Raw genomic sequence first — 18714 nt, forward strand, 5'->3', positions numbered from 1 at the left:
TTTTTCTTCTTTCGGCAAGAATCCGCTTCTCTGGTCCTTACCCCTTTAGGAGGACTTCATGGCAGCCACTCCATCATCCCGACCGAGGCTGCTGCCCCTTGCCATTTTTCTGAAGCGGACCACCAGCTCCTAGCATCTACAATTGCCTCTCTAACGACCTCTTCCCTGGTTCACAAGATCGTAGGGAGCCGTCCCACGCGCTGAAATATTCGGGACTTGCACCAGACAGCCCTCATTGGCGAGCCGGGCAAAATCACCGATACCCATTTTCTTTGTCTTGGCTACTCACAGTGCGGTTCGACTCACCCGCAACGGCAGATCGAGTGATGCAACAGAGCCCCATCCGATACACAGCGCTCAAGCATTTTTTGCTAGATGGCACCACGGTTTCAACCCCGCATCATCCGACCTCCTTGCAAGTGTTCCCGGCTTCCCTGTTACAGTGTGCTTCCCCGGCCTCAGGAAGGAGTATCACCCACTCCTCCGCTGGATTGGACAGATGTACAGGCAGTGCCTCGGTGGTAGCTAGGGCATCTGGGATTTCTTCCATCAGAGTTTGTGTAGCTTCTCCAAAGGCTCTCCCAGAGGTTATCGCACGTCCGAGCTAGGAGGGGGGCCCGCTACTGCAACAGGTTGAGTATTCGCGACTCCTCGGCCAGTGTTCCGTGTATAGGAGGATGGTGCACCTTGCTCGTGTCCGCCCACGTCATCAGCAGGCCTGCCGACCCTTCCTAGCCCCCGTGAGGGTGGAGGACGCTTGAACTCAGCATCACCCCTCTTTCCCTCTAGGAGAGAAGGTGGCTGGTCAGCCTGACTCTGAGACACACGGGGGCAACCGGCGCGTCCGCCCTGCAGACGCCACCACCAACCCTAGTAGGAGCACCACAAGACAGCGCATCAAGTAGGCGGCCCCCCTGAGGTAACGGTGCTTTATCTCTGGTTTAGAAGGTGGGCGGCACCTAGTGTTCTTCCCGAGGTTCTGATGCAAGTGGTTCCCCATCTACCCCCGCTTCCCGCCACCGGATCCCCCCCCCCCTCCCCAAACCCCCTCCCCCAGCTTCCCTATCTCGCCCCTGATCTTGTGTTGTCATAACTCCCCCCTTGCCTCCTGCCCCAACTCTCCCACTTCTTTGCCCCTCCCCCCCACCTCCTCTGACAACGCCTCACCCTTCTTTGCTTCTCCCCTCCATGCTCACCGTTTGATTCTGAGAGCAGATTGGGCAGCAGCCTTGCCTCCCTCTAGAGACTGCACAAGGAAACCCAAGCTAGAATCACACATGGAGACAACCCACAGGGAGAGACACACGATAGAGGAGAGAAGGGTGGATCCAGTTCACGTATCAACCCGGACCCACACATGCGACGGGATCACGGGGGATTTCTTCGAGATCACAGGCCCTCACCACTGCTGTGACAGGGTCCGTAGGATAAGGAGTCCAAATGGCACCATTAAGTCGTATCCTCTTCAGGTGGGGGCCATTGCCACCAATTTCTACAGAGAGCTCCTCTCAGCTGGTCCCCCACCCCCCGCGCGGCAAGATCGAGGCAACAAGAGAGAGATGTAGCAGCACACACGAGAGGTGGTCTCCCTTGGATTGCAGAGATTTTTGAGCTCTCCCTTCTCGAGAGAGGGTAGGCAACGCCCTCTAGGCCTTGCCTTGCGGGAAGTGCCCCGGAGCGGACGGGCTCCCAGTTTCCTTCTTCCTTCGTCCACTAAGACCTCATGGAGGACGGCTTCTGGCCTGCCTTCAATGGGATCATGTTCACGGGCCACTTGCCAAATAGGCTTTCAAAGGGGCTCATGCACTTGATTCCTGAGGATGGTGACTGGATATAGGACAGTGGCGCCCCATCACCCTCCTTGGGAACGCGTACAAAATCCTCACCAAAGCCATCAACAGAAGATTGGTTGCTCTAAGCATCTTTTCCAAGGAAAACTAATGCCTCGTGGTAACTAGGGCCAGTTTTAAAGAAAGGGAGCGTTTCTAGCCGAAAGACGTGGAGAGTAACAAAATCTACTAGCAGATCAATTCTTGTGATTGGAATTAGATGTTTTTGGGTGTGGAATGTCCTAAGCTATGGAGGTTGAAAGATCTTCATGAAATAGGAGTGTGTGTTCAAAAAGATAGAATAAAGAGAACAAAGATCTTAGAGAGAGAGAAAGTGGAGTACACAACTTAATGATGTGATAATTTGCTTGATTTCTTCAATGAAGTACATGCACCTTTATAGGTTACAAAGGTTGCCCCAATGACATCACTGCTTATGTCAAGCACACACAAATATCTAGATACTATTTGATACCCCTCTAAGAGATGGTTCACACAAACAAGACACACATTGCCACTCTAGGAGGTGGTTCACACACACACACACACACACACACAAGAAATACCTTGATGGCCTAGTGACTGCGGACAAACACTAGCATAGATGGTTTGGCAATTGTGTGGTGGACTGGGGCTAGAGTTGTCCTTGGGGGAACTCATTACATTTCAATTTTTTCTTGGTGAGAATCAAGTTGATAAGTGAGTTACCTTATAGGCATTCTGTGATTCCCATAGCTCAGATCCACTTTAACTTAGGTAAGGGTTAGGAACTTACGTGGATGCTAGGATGGAATTTGTGAATTTGAGGTAGGGCTTACATTTTGGTTTGCCTCCTCCTTGAATTTACGAGGATGTAAATCAAAAAGAAGGGGGAGATAATGTTATGTCCCAAGCTGGTCTAGGGCCAGTATCAACCAAGGTTTGGATAGCACGTGGTTAAGGTAATCGATCTCTCCTCCACTACAGAGATCAGCTATGCAAAGAGGCACAAAGGCAGACCCCATATACCTCACAACGCACCATCACAAGTTTCTTTCATCCGCCACCACAGGATGGAGGCCCTCGTCAAGGAACACGAGATAGGCCTGACCTGGATGCTGTTTTTTCTCCATGATTTTGTTGCTTCATGGACACATTATAACACTTTTGGTCTAATAGCCCCTTTGGTCTGTTTTAGACGTTAATAGAACTCTCTCTCTCTCTCTCTCATATTCATATTTAATAATTCAGCAAGCTAAACGACCAAACCCTCACTCTTCAAGTGATTTATGTACCAACCATGACAATCCAACCAGCTGTTTAGTAGGAACTTTTCCTCTCCTTTCCAGTTCAGTTCTAGTACTTCTGACTCAGCTGAAGACCTTGAATGGTCCCATGCTTGTATTGGTCTCATAGGTCATTTTGGCCTCCAGCAGACATGAATAAAATTTTGTTTCTTTCTCTCTCTCTCTCTCTCTCTCTCTCTCTCTAAGGCTTGTGTTTACATTTCATACATCCAAGGTTTTAACTTTTTGTCCAATCAATAATGAATGAAGTTGAAACTACATATGTTGAGCTCATTAGGAACTTCAATTAAGCTTTTCTCAACCGATAAGAAGGCCAAAGAAAAATTACATACGGAGAACACAGGCCTCCAGTAAAATTGGCTTTAGTACACTGAGCTCCTAGTGGGCAAGCTGTCAAAATTCCAAACAATTGTCATAACCATAACATAAATAGAACATGTGCAAGAGAAATCCAAACTATTACATTAAAAAATAGAGAGACTAGTGCTGAAACTAGTCACAAAGATACGAAACAGTTCTATCAAAAGTAGTCTATCTGTTCGTGCCATAGATGAGCTATTAACTAAGTCAATGCCATGATAGGAGATTAGATGTAGAGAGCAAACGCTCCTCTTGAACCAGATACAATATGAGCAGGCTACTTACAAGTTGAAGTGCAACATAAAGCCTTAACTTCGCATCTATTACAGTTGAGCCAACGGATAGCATTGGCACTTCTTAAGAACTCATCATGACTGGCAGATTTTTGAGACCAAAATGCAACGCACCCATGAGCAAGTGCATAGAGCCTGATGCATCACGTAAGAGGACGTTAAAGATATCTTATGAGGACATGAAACCACCCATAAGATACCTGAGGGCATAAAGAACAGAGGACAGCTATTATGATAACAAGACCATGGTTCATTCAAGCTCCTTATCATGCCATCTTTGTTTCAGATTCAGTTCTTTTATTGTTGTGTACTGAATTTAGACACCCTGATCTTTTATGTCTTGCTATAATTGTTCAAAAAAACAAGAAAATGTTTACATTTTCTAAGTCTGGTCTTTACTATCCTTTTACCTTGCCTATAGTTGATGCACCCATTATGTTTGGTCCCCTGTGCTACAGATCAGCAAGTACCTAGCACATGGTGTTAACTCAAAAATCTCGTCTTCCTTCAGCCACACCTGAGATGAGCACTCATACACGCAATCCATACTGCTTAGTCGGTCTTCCTTTGGACAGCTTGTCCTCAGATTAATGCTGCTTCATCTCATGGCCTCTAGCCCAAAGCACTTTTCAGAAATCTCTAATCTGGATCCACAAATCCATACAACCACATTAGGGTTGTAACACTCTCATTGTCCGTGAGCAGGGAGATATCATCAGCAGGGGTGCAATTACATCAGGTATGGTTGCCACATCAGCATGAGGAACAGTAGAGAGGCTGTACAAACATGTATGCCATGTACGGATCGTGCGGTGCAGCAGAAGAGTGCAAAGATGATGACGATGGCGATTTCCTCCGGGCGCACAAAATGATGAGATATTAACATGATTGGAGAAGCATATCACTTGGCCATAGGGTCCGGGAATCGTACCACTTGACCCAAGAATCCGAGAATTGTACCACTTGATCCTAATCTCTACATGCCTTACAAGGTTCGAGAATTGTACCACTTGACCCTAGGATCCAGGAATTGTAACACTTGATCCTCAACTTGCCATAGATCTGGTAATCGTACCACTTGATCTATCAAGCCAAGTCCAAATAAGCAATGGAAATAGTACCACTCGACTCATTACCTAGGCTCTAGGAATTGTACCATTTGAACCTAGTCAACACACATCAAGAGAGCAGTTAATACAGTGAAGAGTAAAGTCACCACGACCCTACTAGTAACACAGTCCAATCCACACATAGACTCCGGGAATGGTACGACTTGAGTCTAGTGCCAATCCAGATGTAAAGCTCTACATCACTTGCACACCACCTTGGTGGAGAGGTGGCCTCAAGTTTCAGATCCGCATCACAATTTGCAAGAAAGCATTCCACATTCTCCTTACAAAGTTATAAGGGTAAGGATGCACATAACCAATGCTACAATCTTGCAGACTACCAAAGAACAATTAAATAAGAAAAGGACGCCCCCTACATGGCTGTAGGACAGACCTTAGAGTCAAAAGGTAGGCTCTTTCTTTTGAAGAATCTGAAAGTGACCTTGAAAATTTCTCTCTCGAGATGTGCCAAGGCACCATAACCCTTACGAGAAGCATGGGCCTGAAAATCCCACTCCTAGATATGTGTGAGTGGCCCTCGGGTGATGGTGAAATCAGCACAATGTCATTTGCATGCAAGAGGAAGGATATAACAGCTTGTCCTGGCTCCTAACAAAGAGCTAGACCTCATATCTCTGAATGAATTCAGCATTTCATTTATGTATAATCCAAAAGTGTAACATTACTACTATGCAGAAGCGTGCTTAATGATGATTAATGCAAATCAATAAAGATTAACGCTAATCACATGCTCATGACAGAGAGAAGTAGAGAGAAGGAGAAGAGAGACACTCTTTACCTAACCTTCTCCTACTATATATTACTGAATGAATGAGTAATTACAATAATTGTCATAGATGCAATATAGATCTAGACTATGAATGCTATACTTGAACTAATACTTATTGGTCTCTTCTGTGCATTAATGGAAAATGCTGATTTGGAGATGTACTTGGCTGATCCAATCTGTTAGACTACATGCCCTTGGTCTTGGCTTTGCAATCCCTGTCTTTGAATGATTATGAATGATCCATGACCTGCCTTTATATAGGAAAGTCATAGCAAGTCGTAATCAAGTTGGTTTTCACTTTTCAAGCCATAAAAAATCATCAAAAATGTCATAAAATGTGTGGATATTGTGCCCATAATATGGGCCAACCATTGGTGTAAGTCATGGGCACATCTAGGGCCACCAAAAGGGCTCCAAACTGCCCATATATGGACTCTAACTTTGCTCTTAAGGCGGTTGTAAGGAATAATCATGCCTGCGTGGCAACGGATTAAGATGTGCACATGACATCCCCTCCTGCCAAACTTGGAGTTGGGTGCACATGATGGGCCTTTGCTCCATGCTGTCAATTTGACTGTGGATTGGATCTCCCATATGGTGTCTCCACCACTATCTCCTTGGAAACTATGGACAATGGAACTAGCCCCTTTCCCTCTGGAAGCTCTATTGGCATGGTAGACTCCATGAAAACCTCGAAAACTGAAATACTTATCGTCTCCTCCTCATCAATGGATTCGGAGATAATTGTGGGAACCTCGGGAACTGTCACTTCCTCAATGGATATGATGATCTCAAGAAACTCGCATGGAATCTAGACCTGTATGTGGCTCTACATGCTTAAAACAATTGCACCTCTTGTTTGACCTCTACCTGCGGATCCGACACAATTTCTAGTGTCTCTCTGGTATCCCTTTTTCCTTGGTCTTCTAGGGCGGCACTCTTGTGCTCTTCCTTGGTCTTTACCACACTTACTTCCACTAGAGTATTTAGACTCATCATGGCGAAAAACTCCTTTATTTCTTTCCAATACTTTTCTTCTCCTTGTCTTGCTTCTTCTTCACGTTGTTTCCTGGATCCCTGTTCGAACCTTGCCCAATTAGCTTCACTTTGTCTTTTCATCAAAGCCCAAATATCCTCCATGGTTTTCATGAAGAAATGCTTACTATTTTTCTGCTACCCCAAAACCCTAAACCTAGGCTTCTACATGCATCCTAAACACCCTAGAACCATTCTAGACTGAAATCTAGACTTTCTATCTAGTATTGAAAATAGAGTTACAGGAATGCACACACACACACAGTGGAGAAGCTCAAGGGAGCACACAATGAGATGATAGATAGAATGTGTGCTATACAAAAATGATAAGTATATCTCGAGATGGGTGTATACTAGCACGGGAGAAAAAATCTCCTAAAGAGGAAAAAAGTGGCCCGATTGGTCCTAGTGTGTCCACACACATGACTACCAAATATGGCTATAAATCCCCCCCCCCTGGAGTGATGATGTGAACAAGGGGTAAGCTTACACTAGAAGTACAGAGATATAACAAGTTCTTTGGACTGTGAAAGGAAGCCTAGACTACTCTTCGAAGGAAAGTAAGTTTAAAGCTTTGCGAAAAGCTTCAAACTTCTCTCGTGGGAGAGCCTTTGTGAACAAATCTGCCAAGTTGTCCTGTGTTGATATATAAGCCAAGTTGATTTTCCCTGCCGAGCATCTCTCCCTAACAGAATGATAGTGCACCTTAATGTGCTTTGTGCGAGCAAGAAAAACTGGATTCCTCGCAACTGCCATAGCGCTCTTACTGTCAGTGAAGATGGTAGTGGCTGAGGACTCGCCAATACCTAAATCGGCAATAAGGTGCCTGAGCCAAACACACTCGATTGTAGTTGTAAACACTGCCCTGTACTCAGCTTCACAGCTAGAAGTGGCCACAACGGGTTGCTTCTTGCTGAGCCATGATATACATGAATCACCAAGGTGAAAGCAAAAACCACACGTGGACACTCTTGTGTCATAACATCCAACCCAACCCGATTCTGTAAATGCATGTAGCTCTGATTTACCCAAAGTGCTTGGTGTCCTTTAGGTAACAGAACACCTATTTGACAGACTACCAATGCTTTGTGCCTGGGCTATGCATAAATCTACTCAATATTGATGAATGTCAAGCCTGGTGTTATACAAAAAGATAAGGCATCCAAGTCGTGAGCAAGTCGGCCAGTTATGAGCAGTCGGCCAACTCACTCCCTTCACTATAAAAGAGGTCACTCATAATCACTTGATGTAGTTCAACACTTTCTTGCTAGCTATTGCCATTGTAAAGCTTCATGCTATTATGAAAGGTGATCTTGTCCACAAGCTCTCTCTCCTTTGCTCCCTCTTCTCTCTTGTTTTGTCTATGCTTCCGCCTATGCATACTCTAACATGGTATGAATCGCTTAGGTACCCGGGCTGCATTCCACAAGGTGACTGGTTTTTCTTCATATGCTGGCTGCGTTTCTGGCCTTTGAAGGTGACTATTTCTTCCCCTTCAACTGCTGCGTTTTCTGGATTTCACAACAGTAGCCACGTTTTTTCTGGAGCTCACACCAAGTGGCTGCGTTTTCTAGAGATCAAACAATGGCTGATCATAGCTGTGTTTTCTTCCTTCCAGAAACTTCTCACATCTGCGTTTTTCCTCCTTAGGCTGCCCTACTTGTGTGCTTGGTCACCAAGCATCATTTACAAGCTTCTATTGGCGTGTGTGGTGCATCCCAACAAGTGGCCCCGACATCTCTACTTCTTCCCCGGCCTCCCCTTCCTCTATCTGGTTTTTTTCGGTGAGTTTTGGTGGACTGTTTTGCTGCTGTCCAGTCTTTCTCTCTCAGATTTGAGCGGGGGCTGATTGGTCTTGGTGCCTCACTTCATTGGAGAGTGCTCGAGAGGAGTCTTGGAGTGCTAAGATTTGTGTACTTTGTTGCTCTGGATATGGCTCCCCCCTGTATGAACAAGGATGACCTTAGCTCCCTATTCTTGGAGGAAGAGTCCATCCTCGTTTCTCAGGGCAAGATCAAGGTGTCTCTTAACACTTCAGATCAGGCACTTACTTCAATTTAAAAGAAAGGTCGGAGTCGTTGCTTCTCATGTGGGAAGAGAGAACATCTGTCCAAGGATTGTTTGTCCAAGAAGGACAAGACCAAGAGCAAGTCTTCATCTCAGAAGAAGGGTAAAGACACGACACACGACAGTGATACAGATACCTCAGGTAACACATCTAGGGCTCCTAGTGTGCTTCTAGCTCGGGAGGACCAAGATGGTGTACTTCTCTAGTATACATGTAGTTCCCCCCATGTGCTTCCAGCTAGAGGAGGCTTGTGGGTGGGAGAGGGGGCTAACTGTAGCTCCACGTGGTGCATGGGAACCATGATTCGGAGTTCCAAGCATTAGACGTATGGAAGAACATGGTTATCTTTGGTATAGCAGAGATTATAAACTGGATCTGTTCCGAGTTGATTGTTCAAGGCTTGTGACGTGATGTGTTCACCGTCCACTGTTGGGGATTATGGACTCGGTGTGTCCAACAACTCATCATCTATTCTTGGAGTCACCATTTGGCCACCCATTTGGTCCTCTTGCAGATTATTGCTACCATGTGCTGGTGGAACAATAGAGAGCAGATGGTAGGAAACATAGGCACTTGAGAAGGTAGTGTGAGTTACAAGTCTACATCAATAACCACTTGTTTGCAATATTGATAACCACTTGTTTGCAAGTCTACATCGATAACCACTTGTTTGCAATATTGTATTCATATGCATCGGTATGGAAATCTGGTCAAAAATACCCATGACATGAGGCACAAGTCCCAACGGAAAGCCAAGTCCACAGTATCACATGAGTGGCGTCAATCCCCGGCATATACAACTGCCATGGACACCAGTCCAATGTACATACATGATGAGAAAGCACGGGTGGACCAATTGGGTGTCAAATGGTGACAGTTAACCTTGGTAAAACCAAGGTAATGGTCTTCAATACTTCTCGTCCCTTCACATCCAAATTGAGCTTCACATATAGAGAGGATCCTCTGGAGATTGTCTCATCCTATGTCTACCTTGGTGTCACTTTCAGTGGCACCTACTTCACCATGCTTCCCGCAGCACATGCCAGAGTGACATGGGGATATGCAACCTTGAGCTTACTTGAGCGGCAATGCTTCCAAGCACATTTCCAGGAGCCCAAGAAGAAGGGTTGGATTTTTGACACCCTCGTCACACCAGCCTTGATGTATGGAGCAACCTTTTGGGGGCAAATTTATCCGATGAGGATTGGCAATGAGCTGAGAGGCCCCAGGTCATGATGTTCTCCCATATGATCCGCAACAAACCATCAGTCCCACACCAGATTATCCAAGTAGAGTTTGTTGTAGCCCCGATGGTAGTGGATGCACCCTTCCAGACAGTCACCTACCTCCATCGCATCACTCACATGGACCCCCAGAGATACCCGAGGCTTGCCCTGGACCTCAAGATAGCTAGCACTTGAGGGCCACTCTGGAGTATGGTATGCATTAGTTTCTGAGGATGGATTCATCCAACGGCCGGGCTACCTGAGTGTTCACTGTCCCATGCCATGCGGATTGCGATTGGCCAGATACGGGTTTCATCTCACCACCTCAAAGTGGAGATAGGTAGAGTGAAAAGATGCAGGGGGGAAGAGAGCTTGAGCTCTTGCAAGCACACACACACTCACAAAACCCTAATAGAGAACACACAAGGTGAGAGGCTGAAAATCTTCTTCTTCTCTACTCAACACTCAACACACCATATACAAGAATAAGAGTACACATAATATGAAAGGTACTCAACCAATACATACACGGGTTCTCTATAGTGTGAACCCGACTAAATGAGCTGGTGCTATAACTATGCCAGTCTCTAGAATGGCTGTCACACAGCCTGTCATCCCATTGGCCGTATATCACCCAAGATCTCACCAACCATGCCAGTGGTGTAAGTGTGGGGCCTATCCCCCAGGCGGATCATCAGTGTCCATCGCCTCACTAGATGAGCTCGATATCTCAACACTCCCCCTCGAGCTCAACTCCATCTCATGTACACCAAGCGAAGCCCTGAATCTGCGGAGCTTCTCTGTACCCAATGCTTTGGTGAAGATGTCAGCTACCTGATCCTCTGTGCTGACATAAACAAGGTCAAGATCTCCTGCCAAGACCTTCTCTCTGACGAAGTGGTAGTGGACCTCTATGTGCTTCGTACGAGCATGAAAGACTGGGTTCGTGGCCAACTGTATACTGCTAATGTTGTCACAGAAAATGACAACTTGTCTATCCACTAATAGACCCAAATCTGCAAGTAGCTTTCTCAACCAAGCTACCTCACATGCTGCCATAGCAGCTCCTCTGTACTGGATAGAGCAACCGTAGGCTGCTTCTTGCTGCTCCAAGTCACAGCAGCACTCCCCAAAGAAAACATGAATCCACTGGTAGATCTTCTATCTGAGATACTACCAGCCCAATCAGCATCCGTGTACCCATGTACACATATCTCTGTCCCAGTCTCATAGAATAGTCCACAATGTAAAGTAGACTTCACATACCTCAGTATGCATCTCACTGCATCCAAATGCGGTTTCCGTGGAACCTGCATAAACTGACTCACCAACCCAACAGCATAGCTCAAATCTGGTCTGGTGATCGTCATGTAGATCAAACTTCCTACTATGCACCTATACATAGTAGGATTCTCCAAGATCTCTCCTGAATCTGCACTCAACTTGCCATTCTGATCCAGTGGCACAGAAATAGGCTTACAGCCTGGCATACCATACTTGGACAACATGTCCAAGCCATACTGTCTCTGCAGTAATCCAATACCATGTGGTGACCTAATCACCTCAATGCCCAAGAAATATCTGAGCTCCCCCAGATCCTTCATCTCAAACTTCTGTCTTAGCAAGATCTTTACATCAAAGATCTCTGCATCATGGTCCCCCGTAATGATCAAGTCATCTACATAGATGACAACAAGCACAACTCCTCTATCACCATGTCTCACATACAATGAGAAATCTGCATTGGCTACATGAAAGCCAATAGTGACAAGATATTCAAAAATCTTGTCAGACCATGCTCTTGGTGCTTGCTTTAAGCCATACAAAGCTTTCTTCAACCTGCAAACATGCTCGGGGTGACCCACATCCTCATAACCACGTGGCTGCAGCATATACACCTCTTCTTGCAAATCCCCATGTAAGAATGCATTCTTTACATCCATCTGATGTAAAGACCATTGCTTTGACGCAGCCACTGCTATCACAACTCTCACCGTTGCCATCTTGGCAACTGGGCTGAAAGTTTCCTCATAATCAATCCCATATGTCTGCGCATATCCTTTGGCTACCAATCTAGCCTTGTACCTGTTTATGCTTCCATCACTGTTATGTTTAACTTTGTACACCCACTTGCATCCAATGGCTTTCTTGCCTTCAGGCAATTGCACTAAATCCCAAGTCTCATTTCCATATAGTGCATCCATCTCCTCGTCCATAGCTTTCTCCCAACACACATTTCCAACAGCCTCATCAATGCATGTGGGCTCAACAACCTGCACAACCTTTGCCATATATACATAGTGATGTGCCACATAACCATCATATGTAAATCTCTGCACAGGGTTCTTCACTCTCCCTGATCTTCGCAGCTTTTCATTCATGGCTTCCATAGCCTTCTTTACACCAGGTGTTCTCATAGCTGGGATCCCAAGCTCTTCATCAAGGCTCATATCTGAGCCACTAGACTCTCCATCAACATGAGAATGCCTTGCAGAAATGTCAGGCATACCAAGGGACTCAACCACTTTCTCTTTTCCTTTACGTGATGTAGTAATCACATTTGCAGGGCTGGTATTATGACGCAGCCTGCCACTCCATGGTCTATCAACAGACCCACTAGATGAGGACTCTCCTGGTCCACTCAAAGACTGTGCTTGCTGACCTGCATTCTGTGCAACCACACTTCCACTCAAATCAGCCCCAACAGCTTCTTTTTCAGCAGCATACCAGCCGCTCATCTCATCAAAGACAACATCCCTGCTTACCCTCAACTCACGTGTAGCAGGGTTATAACACCTGTATCCCTTTTGCTCAAGGGAATATCCAATAAACACACATTTTTCAGCTTTCGGATCCAGCTTAGTTCTCAGCTCATCTGGCACATGCACATATGCAATGCATCCAAAGACTTTCAGATGAGACAAATCTGGTTTTCTGCCACTAAACCTCTCCTCTGGAGTTACATCATGTATAGCTGCAGTTGGAGTCCTGTTCATGATGTATACTGCTGTAGAAACAGCCTCAGCCCAATAGCAATGCGGCATATTCTTCTCTTCCATCAATGCTCGCGCAATCTCAGCAATGTGCCTGTTTTTCCGCTCAGCAACTCCATTTTGCTGCGAAGTGTATCTGCATGTAAACTGTCTCCGAATACCATTCTTCTTCAAAAATTCAGAGAACTCATTGGAGAAGTATTCTCCCCCTCCATCTGACCTTAGGCACTTTACATATTTCCCTGTTTGCTTTTCAACCAAAACTCTGAAATTCTGAAGTGAGTGAACACCTCACTCTTCTCCTTCATGAAATATACCCACACTTTCCTTGTGTGGTCATCAATGAAAGTCACATAATACCTGCAGCCTCCCATAGATATGGTCTTCGTAGGACCCCATATATCTGAATGCACAACATCTAGAGCATTTCTGCTCAACATATCTGTTACGTGGAAACACATGCTTTGTTTGCTTCCCAAATTGGCATGCTTCACATATTTTTTGCATACCTTCCACTTTAAATTTTGGCAGCCCTGTCACAATTCCTTTTGTCTGCATAGACTTCAATCTCTACACATTTACATGACCAATCCTTTTATACCAAATGTTTGTGTCTGCAACAATTCTTGAACCATTTACAAACATCGCAGCACTCATTTCAGGCATGTCTACATTCAACGTAAACATTCTGCCCACTCTGTTGCCTTTTGCAACCAACCTGCACTTGTCTTTGAAATCTTCAACATAACACCCATCAGGGTTAAACCGAACCTGCAAACCCTGCTCAATCATCTGGCCAACTGAAACCAGATTCTTTGTTATGTTCGGTACATGAAGTACATCTGCAAGGTACTTCACTTTGCCATCCTGCATAGACAATGGCACATCTCCAACGTGGGCAATTGGATGAGCAGTGTCATCCCCTGTTTCCACAAAACCTGGTCTTTCCGGGTTTTTCATCTCCTTGAACCACTCCCCATGACTTGTCATGTGGTTCGAAGCACCTAAATCCACATACCATACATTATCTTTTTGTGCTGCATCAACATTTTCAGATATGGCATTCACGACATGCTGCATAACAAACAACCTTTCATTATCCTCATTATTTCTGCTTGAGGATGCATAGTTGTTTTGCTGCACTTTCCCATTTTGCATGTCAGCCTGCTTCTTATAACATTCTGCCTGCACATGTCCAGGCTTACCACAATAATAGCATTCACGTGCATCATTATATTGCCTTTGCCAATTTCCATGGCCTCTTTGACTCCCCCTGCCTCTGAATTTGCCTCTTCCACCTGCGTGTTGTTGTTGTTGTTGATTCTGGGACTGTTGTTGCTGCTGCTGCTGCTGCTGCTGCTGTTGACCATAATTCTGATTACCTGTTCGGCCACCTCCTTGACCGCGTCCACGGCCTCCTCTACCTCGTCCTCTTCCTGAACTCGTGTAGAAGGCCTGTTGCTCTGAACTGTTTTTGCTTTGTGAAGACTGTTGGTCTTCACCCAAGCTCTTCTCTTCGATAATCAGCATAGATACCAAATCTGTAAAGTTGGGAAGCCCAAGACCACGTAAACAGACTTCCACCTTGTCATCATCATCTACTGACACACCAATAGATGCAAGGGATTCCACAATACCCTTTATCTTCAGCGCATAGTCATTCACAGACATGCTCTTTTTCTCCACAGTATGAAGTTCATTCTTCAACTGTATCTTACGTACCTTGGTATTTGTTTCATAGAGCTTTACCAAGGTGTCCCACGCCTCCTTGGGGGACTTGGCATCCTGAATGTGCTCAATCATGGTGTCCTGTATACTAATGGATAGCCAATACATAACCTTCCTGGCTCCTTGGTTCCAGTCTTTAAACTCTTTCATATCTGCAACAGTCGGATTTATATCCGGTATCTCCGGTGCCTCTTCATGCTCACCTTCTATGTAGTCCCAATAGTCTTTTCCCATCAAGAAATTCGTCAACTTGAACCTCCAAGCATGGAAGTTATTCTTATCAAGCTTCTCAGCCACAATCTGAGTTATCCCATCATTTGACATCTTGCCAAACACACAATTTTACCAGAACCTGCACTCTGGTTTTTCTGCACAAACAGCTGTATTTTCTGCACAGCGGTACTGTCGTACTCTCAAATGTCACAACCAGTGACTTCAATGTGCATACATACACCCAATGGCAACTATAGACCTCTTTGCAGCACCCACAGTGTCTGCACAGTCAATCTGTCTTCCTGCAGTTCTTAAAACAGAGTTCTGCAGAGAATCGATGACTTACCCGCAATGCTTGAAATCGCCTGCTTTCTGAAAAACGGAGGTCCAGACGCGCCCGAAACGCGTTTTCGGCCCAGAAAATTTCGTCCGATAGGACAATATATAGTTGCCCTATAGCTTTACTCCTGCGAAGAAAGCTCCTCAATCAGAGATCGTTTGCCGGTACCTCCCGTAGAGCTCCCGACAAGGGTGTAGTCACCAACACAAATAGGGAAGAGTAGTTGAAGCTCTTACCCTCGTACCGCTTCCTGTGGTTCTCTTGCTTGCAGCTCAGCCCTTAGCACGAACCAGGCTCTGATACCATGAAAAGATGCAGGGGGGAAGAGAGCTTGAGCTCTTGCAAGCGCACACACACACTCACAAAACCCTAATAGAGAACACACAAGGTGAGAGGCTGAAAATCTTCTTCTTCTCTACTCAACACTCAACACACCATATACAAGAATAAGAGTACACATAATATGAAAGGTACTCAACCAATACATACACGGGTTCTCTATAGTGTGAACCCGACTAAATGAGCTGGCGCTATAACTATGCCAGTCTCTAGAATGGCTGTCACACAGCCTGTCATCCCACTGGCCGCATATCACCCAAGATCTCACCAACCATGCCAGTGGTGTAAGTATGGGTCCTATCCCCCAGGCGGGTCATCAGTATCCACCGCCTCACTAGATGAGCTCGATATCTCAACATAGAGCTGAGCGCATCTTCAAAGCTAGGAAGCTCATACGGAGACCCACAAAAGAGAGGATCTACTGATTATGCCACACAGAGGTTGAGACGGAGGAGCATTACATATGCCGCTGCCGAATATATTATGAGATCTGCGGGAGGTTTCAATGTTTGTTTCGTGAGGCCAACCATCACCAATTTCTTCCAGACCCACGAGGTGGAGGACACCAATATAGTGGATCTTGTGGACCCACCTCAAGCTACTCCGGACCCACCTCACCCGAGAGGAGTTACCTCGGACCAGGCCTCTGCACTCCAACATGCTTGACACCCCAAACCCCCAGCCGTCGGCCACAATCCCTTCATCAGCTACTACAGATCCAAGACATGCTCCACCGCCATCGAGCTACCTTTCCACATGACATAGCTGAGGGAGACCTCTCAGCCATACTCATTAGCCTCATGCTTGATATTTTGGAGAGTGGTATACCATCTACTGGGGCTGATGCTTCTCTCATGTTTCTATGTTCCTAGTATTCCATGATGAGTTTCCATGGATAGTTTTGTATCACCCCAGTGAGATAGCTATGTTTATGTTTTGTTTCTGTTTTATTTTCCATTCGATGATGAGATATGCCATGGACATTATTGTATCACTTTAATCTCATAGGCCCATTGGGTCTTTAGTAGACGCTTAATATATCTTTCTTTCTTTCTTTCTCTCACCATGTGTGTTTGTAATCCTATTTTCCCATGCCATCCACACATAATGTGTCTTTCTTTCTTACTCATTTTCTTGCACTATGTGATTGACATTTATACCTTTTTCTTACATGCCATTGTGCATTCTGGATATATTTCTAGTTTGATCACCATTAACTCATAGACCCTCCTGGTCTTTTTTTAGATGTCAAAAGAATTCTCTGTTCTCTCTCTCTCTCTCTCTCTCTCTCTCTCTCTCACACACACACACACATCATCATCACCACCACCAAAGTACCTCCTTGAAAGACGGAAAATACTTACGAATCATGCATGACAAGCCTCGGGGACAAAAGAATCCTTCACAACAAGGTTCAATGGCTAGATCATTGCGTAAGGGAATGGCAGAAGTGTTTTGGTAGAGCTGGCTCATATCCGTTACAGCAACTTGTAGACTCTTTGACCATCCAGCTTCACATCCCTGACTCCAGTGAGCCTCATTGCAATTAACATTTGCAATAGTTGCAGATGCTGCTCCAGATGCACTGCTCTGGATGAGACCTACTAGGGAGCTCAAATAAGCTTTAATCTCCCCTCCACTGCAAATGCGCTCCAAAATAGTTCCTGAGAGAAGGTGTGCGCCCATAAGAAACAAAATGTAGTCAATTTTCAATACCTCTGCAGCAAACTTACTTTACTATTGACAATGAAAGTTGAAAGTATTGAGAGGAAAAAAAGTCGAGGGTAGACTGGGAAAAATGTATGCTCATGACAATATAAGAAGATTCTACATCATCAAGAACATAATTAGGCAAATGCATTACCACGTTTGTTCAAACTGAAATCACACCCCAAATCTACAGAGAGAAGTTAGTACAGAGCAGTAGTGACAACTAGCACTGGAGAAAAAACATGCCATCCCGTTGTAAGAACCCTAAAGGATTGTGCCACCTTGCGCTGATGTAATCTCAGACAAATGTATTACTCAAACGCCCAATTTGTTCAGAACATGCAAGAAAGCCCTTTTAACTACATATAATCAAGGCCCATTTCTTATGGTGGGCATGGTGCATATACAGAAGTGGTTATCTCAGCACACCTCATTGTATGCATGTATAACTCGGTATTTGACTTGTGAGCTAGATACGAGGAATCTTGTATCATGAGTATTTACACTTGTGAAAAAGATATGAGACATCTTGTATCATGAATATTTACACTTGTGAAATAGATATGAGAAATCATGTATCAGAAATATTTACACATTTTAGAGGTACCATTTGCATTCAAAGAGTCAATGTGACTTTCATAGAGGCCAACCTTGTGTGTCGTAAAAACATTTGCTTAAGAACGACATATTTCCACGAAAATCAAAAGTTGCATCCCTCTCCTGAGCCCTGAAGACAAAACAGCATAATAACTGTCTGCAGACTTCATGAATTGCCAACTTCAATTTGACATCTTTAGTTTGTCCTCTAAGAGATGACAACATTTTAGACAATGCAATATTAATCAAAAAACTTGTTTCACATTGAGCACAGGACATGGCTTACGGGTCACCGATGCAGATGCTGAAGCTTTGGGCAAACTTCTCTGTATAATCTTGTATGGTGAGTTTGACCTTAGAATAAAGGTCCTCTTGACATGATTGCTGCAACGATGGATCCTCCAGAGATGCAATGCAAGCGGGAGATGATATGTTTGTTGGGATGTTGGGGATGGGCTGAGCCCTTGTTGATGACAGAGTCAAGATCAAGAGCACAGTGCAAACTAGCTCCATTTTGAAATGCATCAGACCGAGATCCGATGAAGGATGGTTGAGATCAAGGCTTGACTAGAAGATTAGTTTGTATTAATTTCTGTTTGAAAGGGTGGTTAAAGAGAAGTCTCCATAGCCGCATTGCATTCAAAAACCATCTTGCAACCCAAATGAAAACACGTGCGTCTACTAATTGTGGGATATGGACTTTTGAAGAAAAGTGTTCAAGATTGCCGGCGAGCGCTAGCCCAAGTAGCGATGCCTTGGCATGGCAACGATGTAAAGATCCAAGGTTTGAACCCTGGC

At 45.0% G+C, this 18714-nt stretch overlaps 1 protein-coding gene across 3 annotated transcripts in view; it reads right to left on the reverse strand.

The window, feature by feature from the left end:
• Positions 1-18714, reverse strand: part of LOC147625599 (ABC transporter G family member 28-like) — a 37609-nt gene that overhangs the window by 18448 nt on the left and 447 nt on the right. The window contains exons 1-4 of one of the 3 annotated variants that reach the window (XM_086817117.1): positions 18203-18714; positions 17970-18046; positions 16974-17273; positions 3448-3505 (exon numbers count right to left, since the gene is read on the reverse strand). The exon at positions 18203-18714 is cut by the window's right edge and continues 447 nt beyond it. In XM_086817117.1, coding sequence (XP_086673243.1) covers positions 3448-3505; positions 16974-17273; positions 17970-18046; positions 18203-18441 — 674 coding nt within the window. In that variant the 5' untranslated portion in view covers positions 18442-18714. Of the gene's footprint in view, positions 1-3443; positions 3506-16973; positions 17274-17969; positions 18047-18202 lie in introns of all 3 variants that reach the window. The other 2 variants (XM_086817118.1, XM_086817119.1) reach the window with 2 other exon arrangements.

Source organism: Cibotium barometz, chromosome 23, assembly GCF_041138505.1.
Source record: "Cibotium barometz isolate CiBa-2024 chromosome 23, ASM4113850v1, whole genome shotgun sequence".
Classification (NCBI taxonomy): domain Eukaryota; kingdom Viridiplantae; phylum Streptophyta; class Polypodiopsida; order Cyatheales; family Cibotiaceae; genus Cibotium; species Cibotium barometz.